This window comes from Rhipicephalus sanguineus, chromosome 4, assembly GCF_013339695.2.
Source record: "Rhipicephalus sanguineus isolate Rsan-2018 chromosome 4, BIME_Rsan_1.4, whole genome shotgun sequence".
In the NCBI taxonomy this organism is placed as follows: domain Eukaryota; kingdom Metazoa; phylum Arthropoda; class Arachnida; order Ixodida; family Ixodidae; genus Rhipicephalus; species Rhipicephalus sanguineus.
The window spans coordinates 126,707,745-126,733,129 of record NC_051179.1 but is presented as its reverse complement, the minus strand read 5'-3'; the positions used below and the strand labels follow the sequence as shown (position 1 = coordinate 126,733,129).

The 25,385-nt window shown below is 46.4% G+C and overlaps 2 protein-coding genes and 1 long non-coding RNA gene across 6 annotated transcripts in view; 1 reads left to right on the top strand and 2 right to left on the bottom strand.

Annotated features, from left to right (window-relative positions):
- Positions 1-25,385, bottom strand: part of LOC119390647 (gastrula zinc finger protein XlCGF57.1) — a 389,923-nt gene that overhangs the window by 20,960 nt on the left and 343,578 nt on the right. The gene's annotated exons all lie outside the window — the stretch shown is intronic.
- LOC119390650 (gastrula zinc finger protein XlCGF57.1-like) overlaps positions 1-25,385 on the bottom strand; it is a 504,324-nt gene that overhangs the window by 253,972 nt on the left and 224,967 nt on the right. The window contains exons 1-3 of one of the 4 annotated variants that reach the window (XM_049415135.1): positions 10,114-10,464; positions 5,236-5,313; positions 4,934-5,156 (exon numbers count right to left, since the gene is read on the bottom strand). The exons of the other annotated variants lie outside the window; for them this stretch is intronic. Of the exons in view, the coding sequence (XP_049271092.1) occupies positions 4,934-5,156; positions 5,236-5,313; positions 10,114-10,167 (355 nt within the window). The 5' untranslated portion in view covers positions 10,168-10,464. Of the gene's footprint in view, positions 1-4,933; positions 5,157-5,235; positions 5,314-10,113; positions 10,465-25,385 lie in introns of those variants that run through there. 4 annotated transcript variants of the gene reach the window in all.
- The window catches only part of LOC125758199 (uncharacterized), a 94,128-nt gene that overhangs the window by 58,941 nt on the left and 9,802 nt on the right, over positions 1-25,385 (top strand). The window lies entirely within an intron of this gene.

Sequence of the window (25,385 nt, the reverse complement as noted above, 5' to 3'; positions counted from 1 at the left end):
GGTTCAATCTCATGAGAATTCCGTTGCTGCTAAAATAGAAAAATATGCACACCAATTACCTAGCAAAACCAAAATTTATTTAAAGAAGTTGGTGATCTTGCTTTGTTTCATACTGCCTTAAAGGAGCTGGATGGCTCGAGCCTTGCCTTTCGCAGCTTCGGTGATGATGGTAGACTTCTACAGAAGCGTCAAAAACTTATGCTTTTTAATAGGAGGTGGCATCTTTCCAAAAGGCCTAACACTGCATGTGAGCCAGTTGTAGAAAAAGTTGTAGTCATGGGCACGTTACCAGTAAAAAGTAACAGTGTTACAGTTACAGTTACCTAAGCCAATAAAGTGACCCTGTTACACTTACAGTTACAGAGTTTCCAAAGTAACCTGTAACAGTTACAGTTACTATGACAAAGTAACGTCGTTACTTTTCTGTTACTGTATAAGATAAGTATAGATCACAAACCAAATGATAGCATTTATTTAATGAAAACGAACAAAATCACGTGGGCAGTCAGAATTGCTCGTGGTAAAAGCCTACATGAAGCAAACCTAAAATGGGTGCCCATCACAAGCATTCCTTGGGTAAGCCTCATTTTGTAACACCAATATTTTACGGCGAGGCTGGGCCCGTTTTCCCAAAAGGCGACAATCGCAAAAGTATCGCCTTTGGTGCGCGCTGATTGGCTATTGAGCAAACCGGAAAAGTTAGGGCGCCATCTGGTAATTCCGCCGACGTTAATTTTGCGTCATGGTGCTCGACGGTGCTCTCGACATATTTGCAATAAGCGAAGGCACCGTTAACCGTCGGTTCGTGGTGAAGTCTAGCATTTCAGTGACATAGGCGGTAGCTTCTAGTATTCAATCCTCGGTGGATATACGCAGCATTTTTTAAACTGAAGCTTTCATCGAGCATTACCTTGGGGTGTTATCAGCACTCGTTCTTTGCCAGCGCGTGTTTTTTCGTGGTTTGAACGTCCCAGGAGCATGAACCGTGTGTTGCTCGCGTGGCTTATCGCGAGCCGGCAACATGTTCAGATCTTGAGACGATGTCGCTGCGGCGGCACGCAACAGCTGAACTCTCCGAGTACGCCGTGTTAAACTCTCAACGAAAATACGTTTCACGCAAAGTTCCATTCTTTAAATATTATACTGTGTATTAAATAATCGAACAAAAAAAGGTTGAAAGCACTTTCAACACTTCTTACACTTCAAGTAGCCACAGCCAAGCCGGCCAAGCCTGGCCACTGCGTAGAAGCAGCAGCACACGCTCTAAAACGCCGTACTCGGGTTGCTCTGCGCTCGTACAGTGCGCTCACTCCCGTGTTGTGAGAGATTCGTACTACCAACGGCCAGTTGCAACAATGACGTCACAGGCAAGTCTTTTTTTTGCTTATTCAACGCATCAAATTCTACGTCACCAAACGCGATACTATCGCCTTTTGCGATCGTTTGAGAATACGGGCCCTGTTTAAGCCGGCCTTAAAAACTTTGGTGTGTTCAAATGTGTGCAAAAAACAATCATCATCATGAATGGGTATGTGCCACCGAAATTCGCCAAATCCCACAACTCGCCTCTGGTCCACTAAAAATGAAGAATGCAACGACGGGCGACAAACACCAATTAAGATTTCTAGATAGACGCAACCAGTAATTGAGAAAAGCTTCAATAAACCGTCGGAATTAAACAAGTGATAAGCACCTTGGCTGCACGTTTCAGCTTCACTGAAGCATCTGTACGGAGTGCTTCAGCATTACGTACCGAGAGAATACTGGGGAACGGGAAAGGCAGCGGCGGCTGTGAGAAGACCGCGAAGCGATAGAAGCCCTACGCGAACGACAACATGCCTGTAGATCGATGGGAGGTGCGAACGCTCGGTTTCAGCGCGAGCTTCTGTCTCTGGAGTTTGGACATCTGTGTAGTGTCTATGACTGTCTGTGGTATAACTCAAACCTCTCTGAGCTGAGAAGCAACCTCGAAACAACTTAGCGTCACCCAGATAAAGCTAGCTACAACCTAGAAGCAAACAGATTAGACTTCAGAATCGTCCAGCTTCGCTGTTTCAAGCCTTTCGCGGCTTAGAGGAAGCTTCAAATATTTTTTTTTTTTGTTGATGCACCGTTGGTGAAAAGGGAATGTATTTGCAAAACTCGTTACACATTAGAATTAGTTGTTCCTCAAAGTTGGCATCTGAGAGCTTCCCTCTCTTGATGAAGAATACGTCACGTCCTTTACTGAACAGATGTTCAGCCGGCGCGCTGGACGGAATTCCCAAATTTAGTTGGGTAAAAAAAATCTTGATCTTGGCGGACTTCACCTGCTCGATGTTATTTTGTGAATAATTGTTGTGTTAAGTTGGAGACAATTAATTCCAAAGTGTGAAGGAAAAAACAGCGCTACAAAAGGACGAGGACTAAGGAAGAAAACACGACACAGTGATGAATTCACAATGTTGAATCACCAACTAGCCCAAGTTACTCTTCTAATTCCAAAGTGGTTTTCAAAAATAGCTTCGCCAGTTCACGGTATTCTGTTTCACGCTCTGCTGCTTTCTAGCCACCTGTCAAACATGATTAGCTTGGAGCCTTGAACGAAGGAGACTAGAATTGCCGTCCTAATACTCCACCGGCGCACCAAAAACAGAGCTAGAAGGTCAAATGACAAAAATAACATAAACTTAGCAAGCTGTTCAGTTGCAACATGACTGCTTTACGACATACAAGTAAACTTGAAGTTGTGTTAAAGACCGACCTCGCTCATCTGCAGGAAAGAGCGACCTCCTCTCCAAATGTCGAGGCGAGTTGTGTTGTGGACAGGTGTGGACGATATGGAAAAGTAACTGTAACGGTATTTCCCATTACAGTTACTCTGTAAAAAAGGAACAGTGTTCCAGTTACAAGTTCCCCTAACTTAAAGGGACACTAAAGGCAAATATTAAGGTCGACATTGATTGTTGAAATAGCGGTCCAGAAACCTCGTAGTGCTACTTTTATGCCAAGGAAGTGCTTATTTTGAAATCAAATCACATTTTAGTGGTCCGCACCACGTTAGCGCACTTCAAATCACCCGCCTGAAAGCGGTATTTCGCACGTCACTGTTGCCGTGCCCAACCTTGCCCGCCTTTATTGCGTGGCGGCGTGCACCATTCGGGTATCTCGCAACATCACGTGCATGAGGTATTTTGTCGAACTTTCTGTCAGAGCGACTTTCACGGGCGTGCAAAACACATGCAGCAGTACGCGATGGCGACCTCGGCATGCACACGGAGATTCGCGCGGCAGCAAGCAGTTAGGCAGTCTACAGAATGTCTGTCGGCACGATGTCACTTTCGTAGATATTGTCACTTGAAACGTCATGTGGCAACATAGTTGCCAGCAGAGGCGTCAGCAAATAATTGTTCTAAGCGTAAAAAGAAGTCCTCTTGCTATCATCATTAGCCAACCCAACTGAATGTTGGGTTGGCTAATGCCGCCTCTCGCGGGGCAACCGTGAGAGGCTGTTGTGGTGCCACCCCCTGTCGCACCACTTCGGCAAAGGACGTTCTTGGTGGAAATGACGATGAAACACGCTGTCGTGCTTCACTTTTATCATGATTATTTCTTTCTCTTTCTTCCAGGTCAGGCAAGCCATGGAGTACACAGGGTGACTGTCATCGCAGTTCATGCAGCGAGGCTCATCGCCAGCGCAGACATCAACAGAATTACCCATTGTTCCACATTTTGCACATGTAACTGCCCCTGGCAGCTCTAAGAAGCGTGACCAAACCTTTGGCATTTAAAGCATCGCTGCAGGTTTGAAATGAAAGGTCTTACAGAAGTTTGACGCAGCCAGTTTCAATGTTCTCGGGTAGCGTGTTGCAGGCAAAAGTAAGTATCGAATGCTTGGTCGGTATTTTGGTGTTGTCGTGCCTTATCTTGATTCGTTGGACATGAGTGACATTTCAGCCTTTACATCCATCTAGTAGTTCTTCCTCGCTGAGGCCAATCAGGTCCTCATCGGACACTACTCCTTTGACACTGTTTATGCTCCGGTGTGCGCTCACAGAGATCGGGAAATTACCGAAAGCAACAAGGTGGGCCAGTCTGTCATACTGCTGCTTATCGCGTACTTGTAGGAGTAAATCGCCAGTTGCCATTCTTGTGACATCCCCCCGTAACCAGTTCCAATAGTTACTCCGAGACATTTCGCAACGAGGAATGGCGACATCCCTCGTGCTGACTTAGTTTCACGTTGACTGTGTATGACATGGTATTTGGGAAATGATTGTTTCTGATGCATAGATAATGTTAAGGTATACAGACCCGAACGCTTCTCAATCCCTTCATCGTGCAGTGTCTTCCACTGAAACAAAGAACCTAGTGGCCTAGAAACCTCACACATTGGCGTCTGCAGCCCCTTCAACACTCGGGCGGACCTTGGGCACATCATCTGGGACTGCCTCCTGTACTCGGACCACAGACAATGCGCCATTCATTGCCTCAATCCTCGTAAATGGTGAGAGTCTGCTTTCCAGGACCAGATACTAGCTGGTGCAGCATTGCCATGGTTGCCAATGAGCTATGATGCTCACTGCAGAAGTACCCGGATGACCCCGAGGCTACAGCCACTGGCAACAGGCTTCATCTCGGGTGTGACAGCCAGAGCAGAAGCTCGCAAGAGATTATTTCGCCTCCCTATTTTACTGTGGCCCCCCAATTTTTTTTTCCCATCCCTCCCCCGATCACTCACTGCAGCCCTCCGAGGAAAAAAATGTGACTAAAGACGTGTTAACAACAACCCTTATGCCAGCGTTTTGTAGAAAGGCACCAGACTGCATCCTAAAGCAGTGAGCTGCTAGCCTAACTTTGCATGACATTCCGATTTGTTGCTAAAGCATTCATTCTTTTGTCCTTGCGGCAAAATTGACTTTTCCGTTATCTGATGGCGAATGCGGACACATACCTGAAGAAACAGCTTGAGGCTCTGTTTGTGTAGCACTTGATGACAGAATTTTCTTTTCATTTGCTTGTGATGCTTCATGGTGGGTTAGTAGTCGCACTTGAACGGATTTATCTGTGACGTGACCCGGTTCACATGCTAGCTCTGGTGATGTTTCTACGGCTTTTCCCAACTCAAGAGTGAGGCCCCATGCTGCATCATATACTTGATCTGCTGCGACAGCATTCTGAAATAAATTGGCTTGTGTTGTTACAAATGACAACGCTAAAGATTATTGCTGAGTAAAGTAATGAAAACCCTCTTACAGGATCTGTTTTGCGACAATGACTTGGTCCTGGTGTTTGGCTGATGGTTCCATCTCCAGAGAGCGGCTGTCCAAGAATCTGCAACAGTGTAATAGTGTACCGTTGGTCCCGAGGAGAAGTGAGACAAGATGAGGTCCCACCAAAAGGCGGTTTTCTGTGACAGCGAATTTCTGTGACCAATCTGTGTTCCTCCGGTTCGCAGCAGTTTAACGACTTGAATAGGGTGACTGGAGGTGCATCGTCGGAGCCACCGAAATAAGTGCAGCTTATACGACAATACGCTAGAATATTCTAGCGCGCTGTAACCTTACATCTGTGTTAGAGTTACCAATATCACGGCCTCGCGCGTCGTCTTACAACCACTCTGTGGAAACAAGAGTCTCATTATCATTCATGCATTTGTTAATATTGCAATGCAATTGGAATACTGTTTCCACAAAGGTGAGTGAATGTGTGAGCAGTTTCCACTTGTTAGGCTAGAGTAAAGCTTTGATGCACATTTTATGTGCCACTGTAGGATCTGTAGTCGGTAAAAGCCTAAGAAAAAATGCCAGCTCTCCCTCAGCCATTGCTGTTCCCCCCAGAGAAAATTTGCACAAATGCTCCATCCAACTCATTTTTGTGATGTCAAGCATTTTTCTAGTGTTTCAGGCAGCTTACTTTTCCACCCAGACACATGTTTCTGTCGCTGGTTTTATGTCGGAAATTTGAACACCCTGGTAACTTTCGTCAAGGATTCTGACATGACTGCTCAACCATACACAACATTTCAGGTAGCAACAACGCACCTTGAACTCCTCATTTGTGCAGTGTTTATATTTACACTAGGTGAGAAGTACTTGTGGTTCAAGCAAAAACCAGCCATCATGACTGTTTTTCACAGGTGAAGGACAGCCACACCGCGGTTTTGAAAGCAGATTAGGCATTTTTTTTTAGCTTGTGACAGAATACAGTATGCGAAGGATAGATATGCTACAAGTGTGCATAATTCACTTGTAATTCTATGTCATGCCTTCCGTAATTAAAAACGCATCTGACAGACTATTGGGGCTAAATCGAGAAAAGTCACAAGCTCCTTTTTTAATAAATATGCGTTTATAATGCAAGTTGAGGTTCCTGATGACTGTAATAGAGTCTGGGAAAATAAAAAAAACACGATGTGACAGCTGGTTGGCCATTCACTTTAGTACTTTCATGCATGCATTGTTGCAACCATACTGCACCTGTTAAGAGTTAACTTTCAGTTTTCTTAATGTTTTATAAGTCCTGTGCTGAGTTGAAAGCACATGCATTTCGTGCACACGTCTTCATTTGCCAAGGAAGCATAAAACAATAATATGCAGCATAGCTGTATTGCCTAAGGTATTCAATAAAACAGGAAGTCTGTTTCACATTGTGACATGACTTGAATTCATCTGTGTTAACAGATCACGCGCACATAAGAAAAGTATGCGGAAGTCCGCAAGCGAGGACAGCAACAGAAAGCATAACAAATGTTGTGGTTATCTTGTGGAGCAGCATCGCCATTAGAAATAGAAGCTGGAATGAAGAAACGAATGCAAAAAACGGGGAGGAGCGGGTGGCTTCCGCAAGGCTCCTATGAGCCTCGCGCATCTTGTTTTCGCCAGCGTTTGCCACCGGTGGCACCACCAGCAAACTTCAAAGAAGCAGCGGATGCCAGTGCTGCCTAAAAGCAGCATTCCAAGGACGGCCGCCTCTACAATAAATCTGAACACTTCAGCGTCACCTAGACTGCTTCCAAAGGAGATTCTGCATGGATTTTTTTATACTCACACTTGTTTCCAGCGACTGTAAACTTTATGCGGTATTGCTACAGCGATTTCAATACTCTAAAAGCCCATTTTCAGACTTGCGTGTCAAATGCCGTGTCTGGGTTCTTGTTGACAAAACTTGTCCACGTGAATACCGGTGCTCAGTTACAGCCGCGGTCGACAACTTCTAAAAGCATGTGCTAGACCACTGACTATCAACGGTGCAGCTCATGACAATCAAGGGTGCGCTGCAGAATAGACACACCCAGGTTGCAACCCTTCAGCAAAAGCATCACCAGCGACACATGAGCAAGGGAGCTTTAAGTAACGTAAGGAGAAAAACAGGGCCAATATGTATCAAGCTATACAACGTCCATTTTTGTACAGCAAGACTGCATATTACCCAGTCGTAGCTCTGCGAACAGAAAACTCCCTAAAAGGTATGTGCCACCTTGTGCAATCCCTGCTACCCACCACAGGTGCACTAAAATGTTGCAAAATGGAGAATGTGACAAAAGGTGCATGCTGCTCAAATGGCTCAAGACCATGCATCAAATGCCAAACGCATGCGGCAAGCCAGATAAGACTGCGCCTGTAGTGGCAAAAAGACCATGCATGCTGCTCCAATGCAAAGCTTTCAAAGAGCATGCGCTAAATCCAAAAGCGACTTTCTGTACCTAACATCTCAATTCTGTGTCAGCTCTGTGCCGCGTGTCACATAGCTTCGCTTGTCATCCACTTTCACATCGTGAAACGGCCACATGATCTTTTTATTGCGATAGTAATTATATGGCCCCTTTCGACGTGTTTTTGCCATCGCCGTCATGTTCCGTATAAAGGGTCCTGGACCAGATCCTGGATTGGCCCAAGAGGGTAGCGGAGACCTACGCCGGGTAGGCCCCTCTGCTCCCTCCACCACCGCACTCCTTGCAACTCCGCCGCACGGAGGGCGCATGGGATAAGATCAACCCGCCTGCGAGGCCTGCCGTCGATTTCTTCTCAGGCAGAGAGGAAATGCCCCGCCCTTCTTGAAGGAGCATGAAGGGACGCCGGGGAGGGAAGGGTCGCTCGAGCAGCAACTGCGAATTTTGATCAGAACGACGCAGTCGCAAAGATACTGCCCCAAAATCGCTTCTCTCCCTGGAGCGGCCGTATTCTCTTGCACCAGCGCCTTGTAGAGTTACGCGAGATCGGATCCAAAAGAGTTAGGTGCGCCTTCCTTCATGTAACATTACAATTTGTAACATTACATTACAGGTGAGAAACAGCGCTAAAAAGACAGGACAAGAAAGGACACGAGACGACGGCGCTGACTAACAACCAAATGTGCTTTATTCCTTCAGTCAGCATAAATATACTTCACCACTAACGTAATGAAAATACAGAAAACTCAGCCTGCGCAGAGGCAGTAGGGCGATCAACGAGACATGAATTCTATCTCCTTCGGAAGGAGGGAAATCGAGGGGAAGCTTACACATGCCTCGCCGCTATTGTAGATGTGATAAGCTTCTGAAATGAGGCGTGCGCGCTCGTCGTGGTATTTTGACAAGAAAGTGGTATCGTTAAAAGATGGATGGCAACCGCAACTGTTACAGTGAAGAGATAACTGACTATCTGTAGCTTGTTTTTGAACCTTGTTCAAATGCTCGCGCATGCGGTCATTAGCGCACCGCCCCGTTTGCCCGACATAGTAACGCCCGCAAGAAAGTGGAATCTTGTATACAACTTCTTGACAACATTCAACAAACTTCTGCCTGTGCTTCTTAGTGCATCTTCTTTTCTTCTCTTCTTCTCGGTTGACTTGCTGGCACAGGCTACCAAGCTTATTTCGGGCAGAAAACAACAGCCTAACGCCTGCCCTGCTGACAACTTTCTTGAGATTGTGCGCGACTTTGTGCACGTACGGAATAACCGCAACAGTTTGCTTCGAGTTTTTCTCGGATTGCACAGCAGCTGGGCGCTTATTTTTGTGCAATCCGAGAAAAACTCGAAGCAAACTGTTGCGGTTATTCCGTACGTGCACAAAGTCGCGCACAATCTCAAGAAAGTTGTCAGCAGGGCAGGCGTTAGGCTGTTGTTTTCTGCCCGAAATAAGCTTGGTAGCCTGTGCCAGCAAGTCAACCGAGAAGAAGAGAAGAAAAGAAGATGCACTAAGAAGCACAGGCAGAAGTTTGTTGAATGTTGTCAAGAAGTTGTATACAAGATTCCACTTTCTTGCGGGCGTTACTATGTCGGGCAAACGGGGCGGTGCGCTAATGACCGCATGCGCGAGCATTTGAACAAGGTTCAAAAACAAGCTACAGATAGTCAGTTATCTCTTCACTGTAACAGTTGCGGTTGCCATCCATCTTTTAACGATACCACTTTCTTGTCAAAATACCACGACGAGCGCGCACGCCTCATTTCAGAAGCTTATCACATCTACAATAGCGGCGAGGCATGTGTAAGCTTCCCCTCGATTTCCCTCCTTCCGAAGGAGATAGAATTCATGTCTCGTTGATCGCCCTACTGCCTCTGCGCAGGCTGAGTTTTCTGTATTTTCATTACGTTAGTGGTGAAGTATATTTATGCTGACTGAAGGAATAAAGCACATTTGGTTGTTAGTCAGCGCCGTCGTCTCGTGTCCTTTCTTGTCCCGTCTTTTTAGCGCTGTTTCTCACCCGTAATCATGAACCAACCAGCCCAAATGCGTACCCTTCTACATTACATTACACTACATTACATTATATTACAATTATAACATTCGCTGCTTCCCTCTTGCGGTGAAATTGTGATTTCTTTTTCCACGTGCAGCATGATAAGCTCCAATATTCGACAGCTCACCCCATTATTTTGTCTCCTCGAGAACGCTGCTCGCGCTACCTGCGACTTATTTCGTTCGTGAACGAACACCGATGGCACCACGCGTGGCCTTAGTTGAGCAGATTTTACCACAATTCCCATTACACGCGTTAGCGATGAACTCCGACGGCAGCCACTGTCACGAAAATGTTTCGAGTCTCTGAGAACTGTGGTTCTCGAAAGCTTGAAGTTACTTCCTTTCAAAGCAGCGATTCACTGAGCAGCTTATTTTTTCTCATGTGGGAAGTTGTGAAACACTACTTGCATCGTCTCGGCCGCCGGTGTTCGAAGAGCCGTACGCAAAGCAAAAGGCAGGCATGGTGCGAGACGAAGTTCTCCGTGCAGCAACAGCAGTTCTTTGAAGCGTAAACCATAAACGTGAAGTGGGGACGTTGATTATTCAGAACAAGAAGGCCGACTGGCGCGGAAAACCTGCACACGGTGACGGTGCGAGCAGCCGGGACGAGTCTTTTCTACGGCGGCTCGGCGTACACATAAGGACATAGCGTAAACAAACCACCGTGGTCGGAACCCCACGATCTCCAGGACAATCGTTGGTCGGAAACCCTGAAGTCTTGTGCGACCGTGACAAGTTCCAACTCGGCACGGGTCGGAATCACGGTGTAGCAAACAGAGGCAGCGCTGCTGAGCAGCCGCGTCGAAAAGTTGTTCACATTCGCCTTCTCTTCATTAGATGGCGCTAAGTGCTCAGGAGCCAGTATAAGTGTGCGAAGCTGCTGGGTGCCACCGCTCTGTCCCCGACGCCACGTTTCTAGTGAAAACGTCTTTATTCGTGTTTTGTGAAACTATTCGTACTCCTTGACAGTCTAGTTTCATCCTGTGAACTTATGTAAGGCGCGTGGGCGCAGGCAGCGATCGGCAAGAAGTGTTTCGCCCCACGCCGCACGACAGGGTACAACTCGTGTACTGAGAAACTCACTGTTATCCAGGCCGAAAGAAGCAAAAAACCTTGGGCGGGTGTGCACCACATGAATTGGGCAAGCCCCACTACCAAGTACAGCAGATGTAAGCATTAAAGGGACTGCATGTTCAAAAAACTTTGCCGATCGATAGTCACACGGGTTCGCACTGCCTCTTTTGGTTCCCTGCCCACATGGGCAAAGACGTCCATTCCCAACAACCCAACCTCAACGAAACGGTTCATGACCGAGCGCGAGAGCTCACCCGCCGCGACGATCAATCAGCCACCGAAGAGCTGGGCCCAGACATACAGTTTAACAAACCCTTACTAACCTTCCACGAAATCACCTCTCACTACCGCCACAACAGATGCCAATACCCATTACGACACACAAAGCTCGAACGTGCGCAAGCGGTAGCCTTTCGCATGCTACAAACAAGATCGTACCTATCACGGGGCCGACTGAGCCATTACAACACAGAAATCACTCCCCAATGCCCAGATTGCAGAGAACTCTATTGTTCACTCTCGCACATGCTATGGCAATGTCCCGCGCGTTACCTCAGGGACCTCTCACCAGTGAGTCCGACTGGGAAGAGGCACTAAGGAACTCCGAGCTCCACCAACAACTCAAGGCAGTCCAGAGGGCCCAAGAACTGGCGGAACGCCATCACGTTCCCGCCCCGACTCGGGCGTCGCCTACGGTAGCGGCTGCTAGGGTGTCCCCCCTGGATCCGCGGGCGGCCTAAACTCCTCAGGACCGATGAATAAAGTTCTTGACTGACTGATCGATAGTTGAGGCTCCTAAGAGCATGCAAGCCAGATATTACAGCGCTGCACGCGGCCTGGAATGCACAATGAATTCTCAATGTCAGGTAGAAATCACTCCCTCTTCTCTCTACAAATGATGTCATATAACCAAATTTCTGTGCCATACAGAAATTTCACAGGAGAGAAAAAACGCTGCCATGCTGGGCTGCGCGCGGGAGTGCAAAGGCTGACGTCACAGCCTCTGCGCAGTGCACTTTTGGGTGGTCACGCGTATTTAGCGCAGCCCAGAGAGGATTATGGCGGCGCCCAGGGAGCCGTCTGTGAAAATGTCTATAGGCTTCTCAAGCATCGCTTAGTGGCGCTGCAGCTCTTGACAGGCAGCGCCATCTCTGGCATAAAAATACAAACTAGAACGCGCGTTTTCCCTTCTCTCCAATTCGCTGCCGCTTGCTTCCGAGCACGTGCAAAGCTCTCGCGGTGCACTTGCGGCGTCTCACAATGTGCCGCTTGTGCGGCTTCAAAAGGATCTTCAAGCTTGACTGGCACTTCCGAAGAGCGAACTCGATAAAAGGAGAAAGGCTCGTCAATTACGTTTACGGTGCAGAGCAAACGATCGACGACAACGACGCCCGACTCAAAGCGAAATGAATTTTCCAAGTCGCGATTATACAGTTAGGACGTATACCTCGCAGGCCCGTAGCCAGGAATTTTTTCGGGGGGGGGGGGCACTTGCTGAAGGCCTTGACTATTTGAGAAAAACGCCTATTTCCAATATTTATTTTCAGTAAAACACCACCTATCATAAAAAAGTTTTTTTGGGGGAAAGGGCCCCCCCCCCTCGGCTACGGGCCTGATACCTCGAGGTAAGTCTCATTCTGCCATGTTAAAGATGCGTAGTGGTCCACATGCACTCCGAAATGAAGCCGTGCACGCTATCGATGTTCTACGGTGCGGACTACGAATCATATGATTGTTGTTGTGATATGGCATGCTTGCAGTAGCAGCCGTGTACTTTCGTGAACAAATTTAACGTTTGCGGCGTGCGAAAAAAAGAAATTATGCGGCCATGGCACTGTTTCCTGAGAAGGTTAGAGTCAAGTCCTCCGTGCCGCTGGAGAATCACCCACCGATTAAGACGCGAGGCAGCTAGCTGAGCTTTAATCACTGTGAAGTAAGATGAACTGCTCGCCTCGTTTTTTTCGGCTCTCGCGTCATGTTTGCACTCTCTCTTTATGGGGATATCGACTTGACAGGCGTGTAAAACCTGCTGCGCGAACGCGGCTAGAGAATCGCACAAAGTCAGAAGGAGCGCACAAAGTCAGAAGGTGGTTACTTCAAGGTTGCAATTGCAAAGCATGTATTAAGTGCCAGTTATATTGAGCGGCTTAATTATCACCCTAATGGAGTGACAAAAGCAAGGCAAACCTGCAGAACGATGTCAAAGCTTGCTGAAAATGCACAGACGTCCGTTCCAGCGTGATAAAGCAGCCTTTCCTACGCGTGAATCGCAGGCGCCGAACTTCTGACAATGTGCCGAGTTCAAATGAATTCAACCAACTGCGCAACGCTCGGTATAACGCGAGTGTGAACGTTCAACGACGGGTAGGTCTCACGAACACGGGGAATCAAAACACAATGTTCTTTCACCTACAACCAGTGGCGTAGGCGGGGGGGGGGGGGGGGGGGGCTGACCAGGCTACTGTGTTGAGTGCTCAGGGTGAGAGCGGTTTCGCTCCAAGAGGCGAACCGCGAGGTCACAGAATGCCGAGAGGGGTTAGATTTCAGAGCGGCGACCGGTGCCGTACATCTTCCCCTGTGTTTGGAGTGCATTGCAGGCGGTTGTGTCGGCTGCGATGGCGCCATGCGGGCAGTTGCGCGCCGCCTCCCCTCTGGTGGGCCACGGCCGCCGCGGTCTTGTTTTTGAACTCCGGGAAGACGCCGGCCAGGAGACAGACCACACTGCGGGTACGGTCCCTACTGCGGGGGTCTGAAGCGCAGGCGGCGCTGTTTGATGACACCGGCCAGCGACGGGAACACGCTGCAGAGGCGAAACCCCAGTAGCCTGGTTTGTGCCAAGTTGGAGGCGACGGCGCTTTTACTGGCCGACGATGCCGCTGAAGCGGAATGTGTGAGCAATAAATTCCGCACGTGGCGTCAGCTCCTGACACTGTGCGTGGCCACGTGTCGACGAGAAAGAAGGAAAGCCGTTATTTTTTTAATATCTTGGTTTTCCATTTAGGCCCTGCCTGGTGGGCTGTGGCCTACGTGTACTTACGCTCTGGTTGGCCGCCGTGGTCAAGGTAGGGATAAAGGGATGTCACCGCCCTTTTTCTTTGTTTTGTGGCAGTGGGTATTGACTTGCACGTGAGTGGCACGTCAGTCTGGGCTGCAATCAGCGTTGCTGATAGATCGGTGAGGCTCTGCAGTGTATAATGTACGTAAAGCTAGCCTGGGCTCTAATCAGAGCGCTGATAGATCAGTGAGGGCATTAGCGCACCCAGGATTTCTCTCAGGGCGGGGGGGGTTGAACTTCTGACAAGATTACAGGAGTGCGGGGGGGGGGGGGCAAGCACATTGCATAATATGCCATTTCCTTGCTTCAGCTGTAGTAATGCGACAACAAATAATATACCAAATAATAATAATAATAATAATAATAATAATAATAATAATAATAATAATAATAATAATAATAATAATAATAATATGAATTATGATGATTATTATTCAGCGTTTTACAGAAAGGCCTTGAAATAACTTGACGAGGCCAAATAACCGTTCAGTGGAGCAGTGCACGTAGAAAATAAACTACAAATTGAACCGACATGTTGCCTGGCTGGCGGCCGCGCAATGATGTTAAAATTTTATTACTATGGTAGCCAGGCCTTAGTCTCCCTTCATTGGAGCGGGGGCCCTCAAAGTGGCAATACACACACACATTATATATATATATATATATATATATATATATATATATATATATATATATATATATATATATATATATATATATATATATATATTCTCGAAGAAAAGATCGTATAGTAGCGATCTTTTCGCCGCGAAAGCGATGCTGTTGTGGCCTCAGCGGCTCTGCTACGCGCATATCGTGGGTTGTTGGAACGCGGTGGGAGCTGGCATACCGAAGAATAAACGCAGGATTTCTAGATATATCGGTCAAGATCCACTTTCGCTGTCGTATTATCCAATTTTGGGCAAAAGTGTGATCGTATTAAACGCACGAAAATGCATTTTGTTCTAAGGGTTGTTGGCCGGGAATAAAAACAAAAACGTATTAGGCTGAAAAACGTATTATGCAGAATCGTACCAACGAGGTTTCACTGTATATATATATATATATATATATATATATATATATATATATATATATATATATATATATATATATATATATATATATGCATGCTATAGATTAAGCGCTAAGCGAGGTCACAGTGCAGTGAAGCCAACTGCCTCTAGCACTGAACAAATGCTCATGAATGCTATAGAAATACATATATTATTCCGAATGTATTTCGGGCATTTATTCAACGTGTCAATCCAATCAAGCATTAAATGAAATAATTTTGGGAACGATTTTTCAAAAATAACTCGGGATGTAAAGGCTTAAAGATATGTGAGCTCAAAATAAGTAACATTAGTTGACTGACTGGATTCAGAACCTCAGGCACGACAATGCTATATATTATTTTCACTTCCACTTGCCTAATAAAATAGGCAAAATACATGCGTCTTTGCAGTTACAGACTTGTGATGCACAACTAAAGGAATGAAAATTGAGTGGCAAACTAAACAGAGCAAGGTGAACCATTACTGATTCACGAGCAGGTAGCTTCACACACAGGTGCCTCGTGAAACAGTATGCTGTGTCAAGACGCTCTGTCGAACAGGGTGGTGACCCGTGGTTTCAGGAGGCGTTGCCTGTGGTGTTCAGTGTCTCAGTGAATTGCATTCAGCAGTACGACGATACCTGTTTTTTTCTGTTTTGGTGACACCCCGTCAACCAAACATTCGCGATTAAATCATTATTCGGAAAATTGCAGAGTATAATTTCCCCGCACAAAGCACTACTGCCAAGAAATTCAACTCCAGCACTTGTCAGATGGGTGCCGCAGTGCCACCGTCCGACTGCCAAGGGGGGGGGGGGGGCTACTTAAAAAATGGAGGGGGGGCCGGGCCCCCCCCTGACTTTAAGCCCTGATGGTAGCGCATACAAACGGGACGCAAGAAAGGCACATGAAGACACCCAGCGCCGTGTGTGTGTTTTCGTGTGCGTTTCTTGTGTCCCGTGTATTTGCACTACCACTGTAAAAGAAAATGCCATACGAACAAGCCCGCATGCATGGCACCTTTAACTCTTAAAAAATCTCTGCAGCTGATAATTTCCTATGCTTTCTTGGAGTCTCGCCAAACTATAAATTCCAAGGCGCACCATAAATATTACTTATAAACTACATAGTATTGATTATAAACAGCATGTACAGTTCAATGCAACACACGTACAGTACAATGCTCACGGATAAACTGCATTATAGCACTCGGGCGCATATAGTCGGCGGCTGAACCATCCTTAGTAAAAATTGACTGGTCAATGGATGCAGGAGACGATATATCTGCTGAGTCACCGGTTCCTCAATGGACGTAATCGGGCATTCCGGTGTTGCTGCGTCGCTTGAATATGAACACGAAATCCTTTTTGGGTAGTAGGTGAGTATCGTGTTCGACTGGCGCTTCGAGAGAGGGCTTCCGGCGAGGTAGGTCATTGTCGACGCAGATTCACGCAGCAAACACGGCACGCAGCAAACAAACACGGAGCACGGCACTGCGCCGTGCTCCCCTTTTCCCTTCCTTCCAGAACCACGAACAGCAACAACAACAAGTTCTAGCAAGCAAACTGAACGTGCACGCCACGTATGTGTGCACATCAAACTTTGTAGTTTCCGTCCGATGTACAGCAAAAAAGAAGTGGTAAAAAGAATGGGCGAGAGACGTTTACTGAGAAAAAGAAAAGCAAACGTGCCGCCCCAACAGACCTTCCGCACTTTCCCAAGGTTCTTTTTTTCTTACCAGACGTCGTCAAAAACATTTACTCATTCTGCCACGGCTTCTTGCTCTTCCCATCCTTGCAACGTATGGACTCCGCATTGCGTGCTTGGAGTCACTGTGTGCGTGCGATGCTGCGACAATGGCTGGCGTCGTGTGCTCGTGCTACGCAGCCTCCGTGGGTTCGCGGTCGCTTCGATGAACGAGCCGCTCGCCAGGTGGCCTTTCTTCTCGCCGCACTAACACGTCTCGTTCGTCCGCTGTCAACGAGGTTCAGAAAAAAAAAAAATGCGCGACCACTCCGCTGCAGCCATTAAGCGACAGACGGTACCATTCACCACTGCAGCTCCGAAGAAAATAGAAAACACGTGCGTCGAAGCACGGCGGATGGATCAGATGCGGCCGACGACTTCTTATCTTTAAAATTTGAGTGAGCATTGTCCCGACGTTTCAGAAACCATACGGTTCCCTCTTCGGAGTTTGAGGAAGGGAAACACATGAAGAGGGCTTCTTTTGTTAGGCGAGTATGACAGGGTGCTTCAGGCGGCGGCGGTGCTTGTCGGCAAAAGAACCGAGGAGTCCAAGGGCTTGTGTTCCATTGACCAGAAGGCATGAGTTGAACAGTGAAGGGGATGGGGAGCTTTTTAGACGGACGCGTCGAAGTGGCGGTACGCCGACACCCTCTAGACTGGTGTTGGGCACGCAGATGCCTCTCTCTCTCTCTCTCTCTCTCTCTCTGTCTCTGTCTCTCTTTTTTCTTTCTTTTTTTTGTGTGCTGTACACAAGGGGAAGGTTGCACTGAGCGCGGTTCACGTTGTTTCGGGTCGTTTACATATGTCAGGATTCATTTCCGGTAGTTGGTTTGAACTGCGAAAACTGCAGTTTCAGGAAAATTGATTCGGCGGTCTGCGTCCTCGGCGGAATCTTCGGCTGAGGGGTTGCGATCTCTTGCAAAATTGGGGACGTCGTTCCCGTCTTTCTTTCAGGTTCTCAGTTCAGCTGGCGTCTTGAATTTTCTCTTTCGGCGGCCGGTCATTGGGAGCGATATGGTTTCGATCACTACTCGGATAGTAGAGACTGATGCTTTCTGTGGTGGTGTTGATTGGAAAGGGGGGGGGGGGGTGTTACTGGATTTATCAGCTTGCGTGGTGTTTTTGGAAGTGAACTGCTTTCTGAATAAAAGACTTTCCATGGCCGTTCTTGGTGAGTTTCTCGAATATATCGTATGTTTTTATTTTGTTTTTTCACGTTGTGCGCTGCGCAGTATGTTCCGGCTCTTCGCATTAATGTCTAAGACTAATATCTTCCGCATTTTTGGGGGGAACGAAGAAAACTGTAGATATCGACTTAGGTAGGTGTTTTGCAGAGTTTTATTTTCAGGCTACGAGAACATCCTAACACGGCCGAGAGTGTTATGTTTCAAGGGCGAATTGAATTCTCATTCGATGAAATTTATATGAGTATGAGAGAGAAAAATTATGACGTAGGACCTCTTGACGATCGAAAAACAGTCGTTTAGACGTATCTGAGAAAGATTTCTGCTTGCGGCTGGAGTGAAATGATAGCTCGTCCCTCGATGTGTTCCATTCTTATATTTGCCGTGGCATGCTCTATTGTAGTAATCAAAGGGGCAAGAAAATAAAAAAGAGGGCCAGAGCTGACAACCCGTGAAAGCATCTTTTTTCTTGGAAAGCTGCGCCCCGCCACGGTGGTCTAGTGGTTATGGCGCTCGACTGCTGACCCGAAGGTCGCGGGATAGAATCCCGGCCGCGGCGGCTGCATTTTCGATGGAGGCGAAAATATGTTTGATGTCCGTGTACTTAGATTTAGGTGCACGTTAAAGAACTCCAGGTGGTCGAAATTTCCGGAGCCCTCCACTACGGCGCCCATCATAATCATATCGTGGTTTTGGGACGTTAAACCCCAGATATTATTATTGGAAAGCTGCTTCCCTGGAAATTTAGGAACGCAGAGCCATAGAGCATGCGGTTTGCTGTTCTTTAAATTTAGTAGATGAGTGAATACAACACATTTCTAGAGCCAGTTAGGAAAAGTCGACCTCAGGGCACCTCTGGATATGAATTATTAACTTTGGACTCCCGGTGTGAAGGACAGCGGGGCAGTTATGGAGGGAGGGGGGGAGTTGGTCGGCCTCAGGGGGGGGGGGGGGGGTGTTCAACCCCCGAACCCCCCCCCCCCCCCGTCGGTGCGCCACTGAGTGAGGCTAGTGGCAATCGCAAGTTACGACAGTCTGGGCTCTAACTTTGTTAACAAGTAGAAGAGTGAGACTGTATATTTGACCTGTTTTAATCTTTGTATTTTTATAAGCTCAGTTGTATTTATCATTTCACGTTATCATAAACGACTTCATCCATCTGACTTCCGCTGCAGCGTGCGTGTGAGTTCATAATCGCTGCCGATCACCGTCCAAGATCTCCGTGGCCAACGACGAAGAACCATCGAAAACTTTACTTTGACCATAACGGCAACAACGGCCATATGCCTCAAGGGCAGAAGCGGCTCTCCGAATTCTGGGGAAATTCTTCCTCGAAGCGCGAACACACCCACGAGGACTTGAATGGTAAGCAGTTTTCTTCATTTTATGATTTTATGTTACCTAACTCATGTCTTGCGACGATGGAGTCAGGTTACAATGCATCTGAGCTGAACTATTTGTATCATATGTGATTGAAGAAGTCATTGTATACCGGGTGTCCCAGCTATCTTTAGCCAAGGGTTAAAAAATACAATATTGGAGGCAGGCGAGTTCAATCAGTTGCAAATTGCTGAAAGTCACCTTGCGCTCTAAAGGCAATTTTTTCTTTGTATATAATTCATTTGTTAATTATAATTAGTCAACTAAATTGCTAAATATTGACTTTAGGCAACAAATGCGACTTGCAAAGTTCGAGAGCGCCTTCAAAAGCCCCCATGGCATTATTTGCGATAAAGAAAGTCTCACGTATACCATTTTTTCTAAGCTGCAAAGAAAGCCCGCGAAATACAAAAACAACCACGTGACTAGCGCATTCGCGCGGCAGAGAACGTGCTGCTCTCAGCCGTTTTGAGCGAACGAAATCAGCTGCGGCCGCGACTCGCCGGCTCCGTTGACTCGCTACAACATGGAGGAAAAAAATGCGCTACAACTTCCACCGTCACGCGCGCACACTGGCTGGCAACGGGCCAAGAAACCACCGCCAACTTATCGGCCTACCGCTGCAACGGAGCCGGCAGTCGCGGCCGCAGCTGATTTCGTTCGCTCAAACCACGGCTGAGAGCAGCACGTTCTCTGCCGCGCGAATGCGCTAGTCACGTGGTTTGTTTCTGTATTTCGCGGGCTTTCTTTGCAGCTTGGAAAAAATGGTATACGTGAGATTTTCTTTATCGCAAATGATGCCATGTCGGTTTCTGAAGACGCTTTCGAACTTTGCAAGCCGGATCTCTTGCCTAAAGTCAATATTTCGCAATTTAGTTAACTAATTATAATTACCAATGAAATAATTACAAACAAAAAGATTGTCTGCAGTGCGCAAGGTACTGTCAGCAATTTGCAACTGATTTCACTCGCCTGCCTCTAATATTGTATTTTTTTAACCCTTGGCTAAAGATAGCTGGGACACCCGGTATAAGTCAAGTGTCGATCTCCTAGTCCGGAAATTTAAAATTTATGCCACGTCTTCAATATAACATTCAAGAGGAATACATTTTATTATAATGCAAGACGTTGGTCAAAAACGGTGATTAATATTACTCAGAACTGGTATATATCTGCAACTGCTTAGAATCACAGTCACGGACGAGTCTACACTCACCCTGGACATCTTTTGGGGACTATAGTTGAAAGAAGCGCCCATAACGTAGCGAATAGGTAGCCCTGGGTAAGGAGACCATCGCTACAAAATATATGAAACGTCTTTATACTTACCGGTGCACAAAGCTGGGAAGGGTCTTTTACTGTTTATCAGTAAGCCGCAGCACACATAAAAAGTTTCAACAAAAATGTATTTACCATCGCGGCATTTTTAGTTTATGCCTTTACTAGCCCTGTACACCAAGAAGTAGGCAGTCTGCTGTGAGAGAGCGTGCGACTTTTCATGTCGCAAATATTCTTAACGCGTTTCATGCGGACGAGCGAATACCATTGCACATTATTTTAATCTTATCATCATGCGAGCAGCGTGTGCAGGTGAATGACGATTGCACTGGTTGCGAGGAAAGGAATGTGTTCTTCAAATAGCTTTTTTTCTTCAACTCGTATTTCCCATCCATGGAAGTTTTTTTTCTGTGCGAGAGTCTCGTTATTTCAAGGCTCAGTCAGACTTGACGAATAAATGTCGGCGATACGCCACAGACGACACGCCCTCTGATGGGCGCCAGTGTTTCTTAATTCCAACTCATCGAGACTTTGCAAGAGACTGCTCAGAACATGCTCTCTTTGTATTATACTTTTTTGATGATTTTGCATTTCGATATGACATAACGGTAAATATTGCAATGACTTGATCTACCTTATCCAGGACGTCTCCTAGAACAAAGAATGCCAGCCCCACACCGATACAGGACGGCAAACGCCTTCAAGAAGACCCTGCTCAAGGTATAGTTGTACTATATTATGCACCAGCCATGTGAAACTGAACGGAGAATACTGAACTATTTCAGAACGAAGAAGAGATCAGTACAGTAATCTGGACATTAGGCTTCACCAAACTGCAAACCAAATTGACGGTGTTTCCTGGCGTCCCGATATAGAACCCACAAATTGTACTGCTTCAACGACTCAAAACAGAAGCGGAGGTTTCAGCTGGCATGGCTCGACAAATACCCATGGCTCGGCTATCCGCGGTGTGAGGGTACATTTGTCGTGTTTGTGTAGTATGTTGCCGCCCTGAAGTTGGCAAAGGCCATCACACGTCCGCTGGTGCGCTCGTGTCCAGACCTTGCCAAAACTGAAAGCACGCATTAGAAATATTTGAGTCTCACCAGAAAACGGGTACCATCGGGAATGTCAACTGGGAGCTGATTGTTTTATAAAGCATTCTCTAGTGGTGCGCGTAGTGTGGTTGACCAGATCGATAGCGCAGAGTGTTGCAGATAAATGAAAACAGAAAGCGAATGGCCCATATAGTCGACAGAATATTTTTTGTGGAAGACAAGGTCTGTCTCTCGTGGCCACATGGTCTCAGCACAGTCCCATCAGAAAATGAAGGCAAGTTCAGAGCATTGCTACGTTTGCGGAGTGTCTCATATTTAAGTCCGACAGTTCAGAATGAGATAATTGAAATCTGCAAAACTCTCATAAGAGATGTAACTTAGCAACGTTGCTTGTTGGGCGAGTTGGAACGAGTCAGTCATAGCGTAGTTTAGCGCAAAAACAGGCAACAGACGAGTGAGAGGACAAGGGAACAGCGCATTCTTCCAACTAAAGTTTATTGGATTGGGACGCATGTATATTTTATACACGCAGGGAAAGCAAGAAAAAAAAAAACCAAGAAGTAAAAACCAAGAAGTAAAAACTTATCGGCACTTTTATTCTTTTCACCTTTCGGTTTTACTTCTTGGTTTTTTTCTTTTCTTGCTTTCCCTGCGTGTATATATACATGCGTCCCAATCCAATAAACTTTAGTTGGAAGAATGCGCTGTGTCCTTGTCCTCTCACTCGTCTGTTGCCTGTTTTTTGCGCTAAACTACGCTATGACTCATAAGAGAGAACGTCGTTGCGAAAATTAACAATGCAGGTTGATTTTCTGTACTCGCGGATGAAACAACAGATATTGCTAGTATGAACAGCTTACAACATGTGCCCGCTACTTGGACAAGGAAAGCAACCAGATTGAGGAAGTGTTTTACGGTTTTGTTCCCGTACATGACCAAAGCGGCCGCAACAAGCTTGCAGCGGAATCATAAAATTTTAGTAAGCATTGGGATTGACATGACCAAACTTCGCGGGCAGGTTACGATGGCGCCAGTTCGATGGCTGGAAAAGCAAATGGTGTGCAAGCTGCAGTTCGCGAGATGTACCCGAATGCGCTGTACACGCACTGTGCCAGCCACAGTTTAAACCTAGTGCTTTGCGCTGCCTGTTCTGTAGCGGACATTAGAAAATGATTCGGAACAGTAAAGGAGACTGCGAAATTTTCCCGAAAGTCCGCAAGCCGATCAAACGTTTTGCGTGAAAAGATTGCTGATATGCGTTCTGAGTCTAGGCGCAAGCGGCTTCTCGGATTGTGCGAGACCCGCTGGGTCGAGAAACATGACGCGCTTCTTTCTTTTGTTTGCCTGTTTGACCCTGTCATTGCAGCGCTTACTGAAATTAAATCAAATGAGAGCCACGACAAGGCCAACAACCTGATGTGTGCATTGCTGTCACCATTATTCATTGTAGGCCTCCATGTCGCAGATCATCGGTGCTGACAGTGACTTTGCCTTTATCGAGAAAACTCCAGGCAAAGAACGCAGACATGTGCTCGGCCATTGAGCACATCGATGTGTGCAACGCACCATTCAGAATTATAGAACAACTCCGAAGCGTTCTTGAGAACGTATTCTTCAAGGCTCAAGAGCGTGCAGACCAGCCAAACGTCGAAATAGCTAGGCCACGAACAAGCCGCAAACAACATCGCGGAAATGCTCCCGCAGAAAGTGCAGACGAATATTTCCGCAAATCCGTCTACATACCTTTATTGATTTTATACTTTCTCAGTTAGACCAGCGTTTTGAGAAGCACAGGTCATTATAATGGAAAGCTTTCGTGTATTGATTCCTGCAGCAGTTCCACTATCACATGAGTTCCGCCTCAGGGAGGCAAATGAACTAATGCTTGCGTTTGCCGAGGATGTGGATGAGATTTCATCTCTGGGTCAATTTGAGCTCTGGTGGACGAAGTGGGAGGCAACAGCACCAAGCCTACGCCCTAGCGTAGCTTGATTCCTTGATTCCTTCTTCACTGCGACAGCAGCACTTTTATCCTAGCATTCATAAGTTGCTGCAAATACTGGTAACACTCCCTCTAACCACCGCCACAGCAGAAAGGTCGTTCTAAAGTTTAAGGAGGCTAAAAACTTATCTGCGCTCTACAATGTCCGAAGAGCGCCTGGTCGGCCTAGCGCTCCTGTACTCTCGCAGGGATGTAAACACTAGCCACAGTGATGTTATTGATCGCTTCGCGAAGACTCCCGTCGTTTGGCTTTGTTCTATAAGTTCTCATTGGAGATAGCACGCGTATACTCTGCAAATACTTTAATAAAAAGAACTGTCAAACTTATTGCAATTTTTAAATGTCGGATCATCCTGCAGATATGTGTTGTGCTGATTGTAAATTTTGTGCTGCCATGTTTTATGATCTATTTAGATGATGTACTGTTATACAAGTGTCTGTTTATCAAATATTGTCATTACCTCTAAGAAAAACCATCGCATTTGCTAACGCAAGACCTTTCACTAACATCTTTTGCTAAAGTTTATTCTACACACATTTTGTTTTTTCGTCAGGAGTAACCATATATCCAGATTATAGATTTTCCTCGAGTTTATGCTTTACTAGCGGTTTGAATTGTCAAGTGTTATGTTGTTTTTTTTTCTCTCTCAGTTGTCTGTCTTAATGGACAGCTTTAGTACCCAGTTTCTGTACGTGTATATCGCATCTTTTCGTGGCACATAACTATTTGTATTTCCGCTGTGTATATTGTATTGTATTTCCGCTTTCATTCATTTTCTGAAGCTTAATTTGTTATCATTACCGCCTCCCCTCACCAACTTGGCTGTAAAGCCCTTATGAGCGTTGTGAATGATTTAAATATGACTTTCCAGTTAATTTATGAGCGTGATCTTCTCCTTTACGACGTCTAGATTTATCGAAAACTCTGATTGCACTGCTTAACTGACATCTGATGTAAGGTGTGAGAAAAAAAAAATGTTTCAGTTATTGTTTTAAAATATGCAGAAAATAACCGTGCTCTCAGTCCCCCTCTCTTTCATAATTATGATGTTCGTGAGAGTGTTTTACGTTGGTAGTCGTGCGAGATTATTGTTTGTATGAAGAATTGCTTGTACGCATCTTTCCTCGTATGCATTTTTAAAGGTGAAACCGGTGCTACGCATCAGGTACCTGCAGGTTCATGTTCACAGTGCCCAATGACCCCCAATTCATCTTACGTTCGATGCTCATGTACGGACCTACAGAACAGTTGCATGTACGAAATGTATATTTTTTTATTGCATTTCAATAAAAACAACGAAGCAGAAAATCTTTATTGCAGTCTGTCATTTTCTTGTTGGTAGCATACACCCTCATATATAATGTACACGTTGTATGAAGCAAGCAACTGCATGAAATGTAGTCCGCGTAACGTTTGCTTGAACAAGGTGTCTGCGCGCATCACGTGCGCGGATTTGCACGATGCGGAATGGCAATTTTGTCTAGTTTAACACAGCTATTCGCCTGAAGCTATGTAACCATAATAATAGACGCCGAACAGAGGACTGAAAAGTTCTTGAAAGCCACCTGGTAGGCGTATTGAATTTCAGCCCCCCCCCCCCCCCCGAAAAAAAATCAAAAATCCTGGCTACGCGCCTGCCTACAACCGTAACTGACTTTCACAATGCGAGAGGACAGCGAGTAACCATTACTGTAGTCGCTGCGTGCGTGCGCCGAGTTAGGTACTGACCCAAGCAACATTGGTCGACTGCCGACGATTGGCTGATCACTGGGAAATAGCCGGCAGCCGACTTCACTGACCACCAGGCATCCGAAAGGGTCGGCCGGAGGTGCGCGCCAGCTAAGT